At 36.2% G+C, this 12700-nt stretch overlaps 2 protein-coding genes across 3 annotated transcripts; one reads left to right on the top strand and one right to left on the bottom strand.

Moving 5' to 3' along the window:
- Positions 1-142: 142 nt before the first annotated feature.
- Positions 143-3932, bottom strand: LOC111788396 (aspartic proteinase Asp1-like). The gene is made up of 9 exons (XM_023668733.1): positions 3641-3932; positions 2864-2981; positions 2551-2777; positions 1876-2106; positions 1657-1795; positions 1378-1572; positions 1228-1300; positions 560-647; positions 143-456 (listed from the first exon to the last, which is right to left on the bottom strand). Exons 1-9 carry the CDS (start codon positions 3796-3798, stop codon positions 372-374), a joined length of 1314 nt encoding a protein of 437 aa, XP_023524501.1. The 5' UTR covers positions 3799-3932; the 3' UTR covers positions 143-371.
- Positions 3933-5248: 1316 nt separating this feature from the next.
- On the top strand, positions 5249-10812 carry LOC111811124 (probable L-ascorbate peroxidase 6, chloroplastic/mitochondrial). Of its 2 annotated transcripts, none has more exons than XM_023697867.1 (12): positions 5249-5609; positions 5714-5857; positions 6202-6322; positions 6390-6490; positions 6581-6668; positions 7421-7488; positions 7575-7661; positions 9416-9490; positions 9570-9647; positions 9800-9904; positions 10200-10274; positions 10562-10812. In XM_023697867.1, the coding sequence occupies exons 1-12, from the start codon at positions 5439-5441 to the stop codon at positions 10712-10714; spliced, it is 1266 nt and encodes a 421-aa protein (XP_023553635.1). In that variant the 5' UTR covers positions 5249-5438; the 3' UTR covers positions 10715-10812. The 2 variants fall into 2 exon arrangements, with proteins under 2 accessions (XP_023553635.1, XP_023553642.1); XM_023697874.1 differs by having other exon boundaries at positions 5250-5609; positions 10392-10812.
- Positions 10813-12700: the final 1888 nt, after the last annotated feature.

The following is a 12700-nucleotide window of genomic DNA, read 5'->3' as shown; positions in this document are numbered from 1 at the left end:
GGACAGATAAAGCGCAGTGCCAATTTGGGGTTCTTGTGTCAAAATAAGGAAGCCTGATGATATGCGCGTAACTTGACAAACATAGTGTCTATGTCACGTAGTTAGTGTATAAATCTAAGAATCCACCAAATAAGTAACAAGATGCAGAAAGAAATTTTGTATGCTATATAGCATCATGCTCGATTCTCGAGGGCGCAATCGAGAACGTTTATACAGAATTTTCTTTCATGATATCGGTACATTATACAACTAGCATATTGGCTAACAAAAAAAAGTATACGCATGCTCAGTAAACTTCATTGGAATATACAAACTTTTCTGTCCAAGTTTCTGTAATTCTAAGTATTTCTTCATTAATATACTCACCATCGCTAAAAGATCTTGGGGATGTACTCATAATAATTACCTGATAGGATACTAAGCGGACCTTCTGGTTCACAAAAACTTTGGCCTTCCCTGAAAAAATAAAGGCAACCAGAAAAGGCTTGTAAGATGAGGGATATCCACAAAGCAATGCGACCATCAAAACAAAGAAGGCAATGAGAGAATGGTAATCTACTTTTGAAATTTGTTGCAACTGGTCGAAAACCATCCGATCTTACGCCGCTCGTTGTCATAGATCACCATTTTATCTTGCAGAGAGACGTCTGAATGAGAAACGAGGTCAGCCAATGTAACAATTAAGGCAACTAAGGTATGAGAGTGCTGTTGGCATGAGAAAAGTGCTTTTTCTATCATGACCAAAGCTCAGAAGCATTCTAAACTAGAAATCATCTGAATTATTAGTACTTCTGAAAAATAGTAAAAATTGCTTAAAAAGCATCTTGAAAGTATTTTTAAGAGTGTAGTGACACTTTTTTCTAAAGCTTGTGTAATTTAAGTACTTATTGGCTAGAATTACTAAGCCATGTTTGTTGATCATTTGATTTTTTTTTTTTAGCTTTTGAAAAGTAACCATAAACGTACTACTTCCACTTACTAGTTCTTTATTTTATTTTCTATCTTTTGGACATGTTTTCATAATTCAATAGATTTTGTTTCTTTAAATTTTAACTAGGAATTTTGAAGTTCTGAAGTTTGAAAAAGATGAAAATAGTAGTGAATAAGTGGTAAGGAAACAAACACAATTTTCAAAAACAGAAAACTAAAAACAAAATAATTATCAAACTGGGCTAAGTAGTCTCAAATCTAACTTATACAAAGAGGGGAGGGGGGATTCTTACTTACCACCAATAATGTTGAGATCCCCAAGTCCAACTTCAGTGCCATTCAGAATCCCAAAGCAAACATTGCCATATTTCTGGAGGACAACTTGTTAGGTACTTAATACTTAAAGAAGAAACCTGCAACGAATTAGAGATTGAGTTGTGTACTCACAGTTACGATTAGATAAGATTCTGGAGGCAGTTGAATTTGAGCATTCTTAGTTTTTGTAAAGTGCAATGCCAAGGGCCTGAAGTAGTTCTTTACATCGCGCAACGACTTGAAAGGTTGTGGGCCTCTCCAGCATATCGGAAGAGATTTATCCTCTGGTGCATCTTCCAGAGGTTTTCCTCTCAAATCATCCCTCACCTGAGGTAAAAAAATCTCAAATCTGAAACAAAAATTTCACAAAAAATGTTGCTAAAGAAACTAGTTCCTTGTCTGTGCTTTTACCAGAGCAAGAACGGAATCGTAAACTTGAGAGGTGAAGTAAGTGTAAGAGCTCCCACTGTCAAAAACTAATGTAAGACCCTTGATACCAGCAGCCTTTCCACCAAAATAGACTTCTGCAGGTCCGGAAGAGTAGTGATTTCTGAGATAAGATTGGATGTCATAAGAACCTACAGTTACATGTGTTGCAAAAAGATAACATGATGATAAAGGTCTACTCACCCTATGGATTCAGAAGACATACTTGTCCACGCTACTCCAGAAGAAGGTATGAGTTCATCACCAAAAAATAGAAACCCACCTTGCTCACTTAGACAGTGGCCTACAACATTTCGCATTATGCCCATGTTGCTTAGTTGCGAGATAATGCTAACTTCACCATTGCCAAGGCCAAGAACTCCAGCTGTAGGAGGAGGTGGGTTTGGAACAGAATATTTATGATCATATCCACATCTGCAGACAAAGGATTAAAAGATATGTCCTCCAATTCAACCAGATAGAAGCAAAATCAATTTCACAATTTAGGTAAAGCCAGGTCCAAAAATTTGTTACTTATAAAGCAAATGGTACCTCTGGGGATTGCAACCATGATTAATTAGGATTATAAGCATGTGAAAGACCCCGGATTATAAAGGTGTATCAACGTAAGCGTGCGAAAGGAAAGGGGGTCGTGCAAAGTTATATTGTTATGTACGTGTGGACCCGATAAATTTTGTTAGTTCGGGTGCACCCCCATGTGAGAAGGGATATAGGGCAGTGTAGTTTGTAGAAAGGTCATTCTCTGGGGCGGGGGGAAGCTATCAAACCTCCCTTTCTGATTTTGTTCATAAATAAAGTTGTGGCCTAGGCCTAACAGCATAATAACAGGTTATAATGTGATATATCCACACAACTCACCCAAATGCTATGCGGGGAGCTGCAAGAGAACCATTGGTGAGCTTCAAAGGAAAATGGTCATTGACCAACACGCCCAACGAGGATCCATGGTCAGCATACTCAATTTCATACTGGCACTGTTCATCTGCGGACTCGCATTGTTGATCAGCAGTCAGGTGGAGCGATGCACACAATGGTTCAAAACAAGTCAACGCATTGTTGTCAGGTTTATATAACTGTCCACGAGGCTGCAGATACACGTAAAATTTATAAAAACGGATGAGCAAAGAGAACAAACATCAAATTGGTTATCGTTATCATTGAATCCGCTAACCTTTGTGCAACCTGTACAGGGGGCATCACATTGGACCCAAGTGAGGTCACTGCCAGAATCGATATCAAATTCAAAAGCCTCATCTCCTTTGCCAATGTTAATAGACACAGAGTAGTAACTGCAGATATAGAAAAGAATTTACAATGAACAAACGCTTTATATGCTAGCTTTTTATGATATACAATCGAAGCAGTGATAAATAGGCCAATAGTCAAACAAAACCAGAGAACTGAAAGACGAACTGAATTCATAACATTTTGAAACACCAGAAGAGAAACACTTCACCGTTGAAAAACTTCTTTGTATCGAAATTTCCAAATTTCTGAACGGACGAAAAATAGATACCAAACATTATATTGTACGTTGAATAAATCAAACCAATAGCTCAAAAATATAGAACAGTGAACATAAAAGACATGCTAGAATGGTTGAATGAACATAGACTAACGAGAAAGGTTAGAAAAAAATGAAACAAGTAGATTTCCTGACCTCGCATAAACTCAATAGAATAAAACAAGAGAAAACGAGTAACAAAAACATTCAAAGAACTGAATAAGACAACTTCATGAAATCAAATCGTCCGGCAACAGAACAGATTCATGAATCGAATAGAAGGACGTAGTTAAAACTGAAAAATCAGTAGCAAGTACAACAAATTCCAAAATAGATGGAGAATCGATGCCAGAACAATAAATGAAACAAAATAGACAGAAAATCAAATTATGCAATGGTGAAATTTATTCAAAGCAATCACGATTACAGAGTCGCGACGATTACCCGAGCGGATAAACGTTTCCTTTGAGGGGAAACACAGCCGAGGAGAGGAGGCGATCAGAATTTTTCTTGCGCAAAGAAAAAATGTTGGCGGAGAAGCAGACAGAAAAGGTTGCCAATAGAAGTAAAAGAAACAAAATTAGAGTTGGTGTTCTTGGCATTTTTTTACCTTTTTTCTTCGAATTCCGAAGAACTTTGACGAAAAAGGGAGCTCGAAAAGTTTCTGCGATTCAGAGCGTCAAATCGCCTATGATTTAGCGTTGGCTACTTTCAAGTCTCCTTTAAGACGGACAGTTGAAAAGATCATCAACAAAAAAAAAATGAAGACTTGGTTGAATTATAATAAAATCTCTTTTTCTAATTTTAAAAATATTTCTATTCTTTCAAATTTACAATAATAAATTTATAATCTTTTAACTAATTATTTTAATAATAATTATGTTCTTAAACTTAAAGAGTGTACCATGAATCTAACCACTGGAATTATGAGGATCCGTTGCGTTAGATACGTTGCTAGGTTGGATTGAGTTTAATTTGTTAGGAATTGAGTGGATCGGGTCAGGTCCACGTTTAGTATGTTTAAGGGTTGTGTGACTCTACCCAAACCGAATATATATATATATATATATCATTTAGGATTGTCTTGTTGTCGGCTGTCGTGCCCCCTTCACAAAATTGCAAGTTTTTTTCTTCTCGTACATTCCGTTTTGAAGGTAGACATACTCACTAAAAGCAACAATCCAGTCATAGTTGGTCAACCATAGTTATCCATCTTGAATTTGCTGTAACATTTACGGTCGTTCAAAAGTTAAAAAAAAAATAACCTGACACAACTTGAAAATAGAGGATTGGGTTGGGTTGCCAATTTAACCAATTTGAACTTTTGGGTTAGTATAAAAAATTTCTCAACCCGACCCAATTTGTAATAACTCAAGCTTACCGCTGGGTACTTTTTGGGTTTTCCCTTTCGACCTTCCCCTCAAAGTTTTTGAAACACATCTGTTAAGGAGAGGTTTCCACCTTTTTATAAGAAATGGTTTGTTCCCCTATTTAACCAACGTTGGAAAGGGGAACGAACATTCCTTACAAGGGTGTGGAAACCTCTCCCTAGTAGACGCATATTAAAACTTAGCGGGAAAATTCGAGAGGAAAACCCTAAAAAGAACCGTATCTGTTAACAGTGTTTTTGGGTTATTACACAATTCGACTCAAGTTCACCCGTAATTAAGTTGTATCAATTAATTAAATCCTTCAACTTTTAAACGGGTGATAATGAGAAAAATGTATTTTTTTTTTTAAATTTTATTATTAGAAGATATTAGAAATAATTAATATTTTCTCTACACTAAAAGTGTATCTACTAACATAAAATTACCATAAATGACACTATTAAATACAATTACAATATTGTTTATAAATTTTAATTTATATTTAAATACTAAATTTGAACATTAGATATTAAATAAGAGTATAATCAATATTAAATAAATAAAAAATAAAAAAGAGTACGTATCAATTAGCTCACTTAATCATATTATTAGCTCACTTAATCTCACATTATTTTTGCATTATATTCAAATCCAAATCGAAGATAGGATTACAGTCGAGACCAGAAGTGGAATTGCAGAACCGTGTTGCCAAACAGGGTTGTTTCGTAGGCCAGGTTGATCCGAAACAAAAGGAGAGAGACCGCATATAGCGAAAGCCCCAAACGGCCAAGCATTTGTTGCTCCGACTGACACTTCTTCCATCGCGTTCATTTCCAGTTGCTGCTCCGAACAACACAATTTCAACAAAATTCATGGCTGCTACTGCTCTTGGAAGCGTCGCCGCCTCCTCCGCCTCGTCGACCACTCGTTTCCTCTCCACAGCGACCAGAGCTACATTGCCGTTCTCTTCACGTTCATCGTCTTTGTCCTCTTTCAAGTTTCTCAGATCGGCTCCTCTCATTTCTCACCTTTTTCTGAATCAGGTTCTCTCTCTCTCTCTCTCTCTTTCTCTCTCCGTGCAAGTATGTATTTACGGTGTTTTAATTTGCTAATCGCTTTGATTTCTTATGGTTTTCATTGGTTTTAGGGAAGGCCGAGTTCTTGTGTATCGAGTAGGAGATTCAATGCGGCGTCTCATCCGAAATGCTTAGCGTCGGACCCTGAGCAGCTGAAGAGTGCCAGAGAAGATATCAAGGAGCTCCTGAAGACTACATTCTGCCATCCTATTTTGGTAATTTTGTGGTTCATACTACGAAGTGCTGTTAGCTATTATCTATTAACTATTAACTATTGTTTTCTCAGTTCAACTTGAATCGTGTGGAACTAATTGTTTAGGTCCTAATTTCCCATGATAGCAATTGAATGTTTTACTATTTAATAATGGCGTGTTTATATTTGTACCAAATTGCTAACTACCATGCTCAAGTGGAACTGAATATAGTATTGTCGGTGGAGGAGTTTTTGAACTTTCGAAGAAAGACTAGTGTCATTTCCTCCAAAGAACTGTTTTGTCAATTTATTTGGTGGACTTCTTTCCTGTTGACATGTGATTTGACGTCTCTTCTTTCCCTCAAGGTACGCCTGGGTTGGCATGATGCTGGAACTTACAATAAAAATATTGAGGAATGGCCGCAGAGAGGTGGAGCTAATGGAAGTTTAAGATTTGATGTTGAGCTGGGACATGGTGCTAATGCTGGTAATTCTTCAACAATAACCGTGCATTACAGGTTGACGGTGTTCATTCTAATTGACTCGTTTTACAGGTCTTGTTAATGCCTTGAAACTCATTGAGCCTATCAAAAAGAAGTATTCTAACGTGACATATGCTGACCTATTTCAGTTGGCCAGCGCTACAGCTATCGAGGTCATTAATTATGTCTCTGGAACTAAGATGAACCCTTGACTGAAATTAGATGGATGAATGTTCTAATGATTTGATTTCACTCCAATACAGGAAGCTGGGGGACCCAAAATCCCCATGAAGTATGGAAGGGTGGATGTTGTGGGGCCAGAGCAATGCCCTGAAGAGGGGAGGCTTCCTGGTTAGTAGACTATGTGGCTGGCTCACAAGGGCCAATTCTGATTTCTGTTTAATTTCAATTAAATTTTAGTGATTGGCTTTCTTATATCGTATTTGAATTTGCAGCAGGAATTATTCTGATGCTAAAATCCAATTGAATGTTTCATTGACAATAACTTTTTGAATCTATATGATTTCATTCCTGTAGTACCAAAAACGAAATAGGAGCAGCTATGTTATAATGTCATGTGCTGTATCATTGAAATATTGTGACGTGAATTATGGACATGCCATCATGATAAGGAATATGTCGAACCTATTGAAATGGCTACCCAAGTTCCTTATGTTGATTTACCTGCATTGTCATCTTGACCCCTTTTAAATTACATTATTTCTAGGTGTTTCTTTTACATAATCATGAATTAGACTAGATTGCTTTGGAGGATGATTATCTGGAATTCAGTATAGGAAGTGAGCCCAATTATATAATTTGAAGATGAGGTGTAGAACAAGTGAAAGAAAGAGGATGCGAAAGACATGTTGTCTTGCCTTTTAACAACTTCCTTGTTGCTCTGAAAATTTTCAAAAAAAGTGCATGCATTTCATCATCCTGCTTGAACTTGCTTTTAGGATGAATTACAAAGGGTAATTTTCTTGGTTCTTTATATTAGTCTTGTGAGCAGTTTCTAATCTTTTATTGCAAGATGGCGTGTCTATCCACGGACTCTTGTGTCATGCTTTTCCACAAATTGTTAATAACTAGTCTTTTTTTAGATGCTGGCCCTCCATCACCTGCTGCACACCTACGAGAAGTTTTCTACCGAATGGGGTTGAATGATAGGGTAACGTGAATCAGTCTGCAATTTGAGTAAATACACTCTGCATCAGCATGCTTGATTTGTTTCATACAAGTTTTCTGGATCTTTAGGAAATTGTTGCATTATCGGGGGCACACACGTTGGGGAGATCTAGGCCAGAGCGCAGTGGTTGGGGCAAGCCAGAGACCAAATATACGGTATATTACCATCATGTTGTGAATGGTTAAATTATTTTGTATTTTGTCGTATTACCATCATGTTGTGAATGGTTAAATTATTTTGTATTTTGTCTTTCCGACTCAGTAATATTGTGGAATGAACGATTTCTTATTGTGTTTGGGTCTTTAACATACCATTAATAAACCTACTCTTTTTTTATTTAATATGAAACCTTACATTAATTTTGGAAGAAAATATGAAAGATATAATGAACTCCCAAACAAAGTCCGAAAGCTAGTATATTTTTTAGAAAGGAAGTCTGAGAGCTATTATAGATTCACTCCAATTTGTGTCAATTGAGAAAGGGTAGTAATTACAAAGGGTTTTGGTAAAAGAACTCCAAGAAGATGCTCTAAGTCATATGAGATTCCAAAGATCCTTACAAAGCTGCAAAAGAGTAGCCATGAAAGCATTAATCCGGAAAACCACGAAGCATATGGAGAATGATATCTTTAACATTGTTTGAGAAGGGCGCATAATAGTTGAAGTAGTTCAAGAAATGGCTCCAAAACCTATAATAGATTCTGTACATGCTGCACCACCAAGATGGCATTCGTCTTTTGAATTTTATCCTCAAGGATTACTCAACTTAGAGATAAGGACCAAATAAAACTTCTAATCTTTGTGGGCACTTAGATTTCTGACAATTTTCTTCATAACCGTACCACGTTTGTGGCAGTGAGGTCATAATATAAAAAATCCGATGTTGAAGAAACTGAACTCAACCAACTTCCATCAACTAGTCCAGAAGATTATGACTTAGTTGGAACTAATCTGTACAATAAAGTGGTAAGTTATTCAATTCATCTTTTATTTAAATTTATTCTAACATCAATTAAGCTGCCTTTGATCTTGCCATCTCAGACATTCTTGGTTCTTCAACCACGAGATATTAGGAGCTACTATAGCTCTCAACCCTGTAGACCACCCGAATATTCTATTTCATATTTTCTAGCAATGTTTTTGATGTAGGATATTGAAATCAATTCTCTCAAAATCCTTACGAAATGGGAGAGAGCTTCATGTATTTATACATAGTAGCCAGGACCAAGCTTGGGGGAACTTCTTACAAATTTAATTGACGCACCCAGTGAGTGAATGAAAATATTACTAATAAGCCCCTCTCCCCCATATTCCTTATGCCATCCCACATCATTCTCCTCTCTTTGGAGAAATCCCATTCTATTGCACATCATGCTTGAAAGAGCATTCCAACCTATTCTCAAGTCTAGTATCAACTGGCATAGGATAGATTAAAAAACTCCCTTCTAGGGCATGCATTGTCTTGACTGAGGAATTAGCGTTGATTAGTGTGAGAAATGCATGCTGCTCAAGCTTTTTTTATTGTTCAACCAGATTATTTAAATACCCAGTTTTAATTAATGTACAACTCAGCAATAGCTTATAAATCTTTCTTGAAATTCTAGAGTTGAGACATGCTATGCTGTATTTGGCTTTGGACCTTCTGGAAAATGGTTAATGTCTCCATATGAGGAGAATTGGCATTCCTTCTATAGTGAGGTCACCACTAGTTTGCATACGATGAAGTGCAGATGGATCGTTTGATGTGTTTAACCTTATCTCCTTTAGCTCTTTTCCCGGGTCTTTCATGCTTTAGTTTACCTTGTCTTTCCACCCATATTTTATTTTGAATCATTGTCACCGCTTTAAATTTTTTACTGCATTGTAGTTGCAATTCTCAGGAGATTCCTGTTTTGATTTTTCCTCACAGAAAAATGGACCTGGTGCACCTGGTGGACAATCCTGGACTGTACAATGGCTGAAGTTCGACAACTCATATTTTAAGGTTTATACCATGTTGGTTTCATTCTATATGATCTGATGTCGAACCACTTTTTGCTTACTTTTTTGGTCCGTGGCAATAGGATATCAAAGAAAGGAGAGATGAAGAATTACTGGTGTTGCCAACCGATGCTGCTCTCTTTGAAGATCCATCATTCAAGGTAAAACAGAGCCACACATCCCCCCCACCCCATCATTGATCCCTTTAGTAGGCCTTATCTTGGTAAACAAGAAGCTTCTTCATGGAGTTGGTCTTTCATAAGGCAATCAAAAGACTCAAATGTGGTTTTCATTTATTAATGCTGTGTTGCAGGTATATGCTGAGAAATATGTTGAAGATCAAGAAGCCTTCTTCAAAGACTATGCTGAAGCCCACGCCAAGCTCAGCAACCTTGGTGCTAAGTTTGACCCTCCAGAGGTTTGTTGCCCTTGTTGATAAAATGTAGATCTTCTCTAGGTGGCAGGCTTCCTTTTATAGAACATTTTGCCTTTGTGATGAATTTTCCTCGACACCCTTTGACGTCATCGAACTAAAATATATTGCACCATCAAATATCCTGTTTTTCCCAGAATTACACTTTATAGAACTACGAGGTGGTCTTTCAAATTTGTCTAGTTGCTTATAGAAAAGCTTATAGACTCCCGTGGTTATCCATTGAAAAGAAGTTCATATCTACTCAAACCTCACCGAAACTGCATTTTGTTGATCACAGGGTATTGTGATTGATGATGCATCATCAAAACCTGCAGGAGAGAAGTTTGATGCCGCCAAATACTCATACGGGAAGGTTGTATACATTACAAACTTTCATATTTCCATTTCATTTAATTGCATGATAAATTTCTTAAAAAAATCTCGTCTTCATAAAATGTTTATCTTCTCTACTTTTGGTTGTCTACTGCAGGATTGATTAGAAACAAGTTTCATGTTTTGTTGTGCCGTGTCTTTTAATAATACGAGTTGAGAAGATATATTCAAATCCTGACATCTGTGATGTCGCGTCTAAAACTTGGAAGTCTAAAATGAAGCAGAATGGAATAAAATTCAATAGTGTATTGCCTATTTGAATTGCAGAGAGAGCTATCAGATTCAATGAAGCAGAAGATTCGGGCAGAATACGAAAGCTTTGGTGGAAGCCCAGATAAGCCTTTACCAACAAACTACTTCCTTAATATCATACTTGTGATTGCTGTTTTGGCAATTTTGACATCTCTTCTAGGAAACTGAGGTTTTGAATCTACCTTTATTTCTCAACACAATGTCTTCTGATTTCACGATCCATTTCTAATGCTTACCTACTTGAAATTAACCACATCTTTGGTCAACTAACTACAATGGTCTGTGAACAGGTAAAATATCTAGGACGAGTTAATTACTTTAACCTTTTGTTACACACGACAAATTATTGAATGTGGTTTTCATTGCTCCTGTCACTTTCGTATTTAGTCAACTTGAACTTAACTCAGCTAGTTGAAACATATATTAGGTATACATAAAGTATCACCCGTTTTATACCTGTCTAGGCAGTCAATAGGCAGCGAGAATCATTAAGCATACGGCATATATCGGACTTTTAGGCAGGGCTGACTTGTTTTAATGTTGCTTATTATGGCACTTATACTTCTCAGCAGGCTAACTATTTGGTGTATGCATTAAGGATATTTCTATCCAATTCAAATTTGGCCATGCTGTAGGTAGGATAGGTGGAAGCTAATTTGGTGAAATTTGTACATTTTTACTGATCCAGTGTTTATATTTGTAGTATAGAACAGGGATGGCCTTTAGAACTTCCAATAATGTGGGAATAGGCTTGTTTCTCGTCATTTCAGAGATATTAGAACAAACACACTTTTGAAAGGCATCTTTGGCTCACAAGCACAATGTTTCAAAATTGTCATGGCTAACTCTTCCTTGATTTTATTCTCCATTTGTTTCTCCAGAAATTTGAAGGAATCCACGTGTTAATTCAAAAGAAGAAAAAATTTGGGCTCAAATGTTTGGACAAAATTTGAATTTATACCAAGTTTTGGAAGGCAGGGAATAGACGTTTAGGGGTTGCTACCCAAGTCGTGTCACCACATTTGTTCAGTCGGGTCAACAAGAGCCTTTACAATTTGTAACGATCTTGTGTTCTCATGTGGAAGAACTCTTGCAATTGATTGGAAAAAAGAGCAAAAGCAAGAAAGATGGATTGTTTTTCGAAACTGATAAAAAAATTTCGGGAATTGCTTGCCACACTTTTTCCTTTTTTGGAAGGAGATTGATTGGCCTACCATATGAACAACAAAACTTGACTTTTTTTTGCGTTAAAGTTGATTTTTTTATGCGTTAAAGTTGAATGTTAATTAGTCTTTTGCTTAAAAAAAGGCCCAATATTTTAAAGTTATTGGGATGAAATTGAAATTTTGTCCGAATTATGGGACTAAATTAATAATTTAACTTATAATTCTTTATTAGGAAAGTTGGATGTTTAGATAATATTATCAAACCTATTATTTTCATTACCTCTGTAGTCAACATCCATATGATAAATCATGCTTTCATTTCAATGCATGAATAATAATTTTAAATCATTTTCAAATTTCAAATTATTAGATATAATTTTTTTTTTTCATTCCAAGTTACAAAGAGGTTAATAAATAGACTTTCTATATTTTTATACAAAAAAGTCCATTTATAATTTATATCTCTAAGATATGTACTATTAATAATTCTATTCAATTTCAAACTCGTTCATATTAATTCTCATACGTGTAAATTGATATAATTATTAAAATTAAGATTTAAATTATACAATTATTAGTCTAATTTAAAGTTTTTATTGAAAATTCCCATAAATTAACTTAATCTAATATTTATCAAACACAATACTATAGGGATAAGAATGAATTATATTGTTGTGTTCTCCTCCCAACGGGACATCACAATCCATCCCCCTTCGAGGTCCAGCGCTCATTTCTTTATCCAATCGACAATCCACCCCCTTCGGGGCCCAACGTTCTTACTGGCACATCGTCCGGTATCTGGCTCTGATACCATTTGTAATGTGGGTCCACCGCTAGAATATATTGTCCTCTTTGGACTTTCCCTCAAAATTTTAAAACACGTCTGAAGGAAAGTTTTCACACACCTTATGATGGTTTGTTCTTCTCCCTAACTAATGTGGGACGCCACATACAAATATTCTAAAAATGGTGAATATTTATAATTGAA

This window comes from Cucurbita pepo, chromosome LG01 (assembly GCF_002806865.2).
Source record: "Cucurbita pepo subsp. pepo cultivar mu-cu-16 chromosome LG01, ASM280686v2, whole genome shotgun sequence".
Lineage (NCBI taxonomy): Eukaryota > Viridiplantae > Streptophyta > Magnoliopsida > Cucurbitales > Cucurbitaceae > Cucurbita > Cucurbita pepo.
Note: the sequence above shows the minus strand (reverse complement) of the source record. Positions and strands in the feature narration are given on the sequence as shown.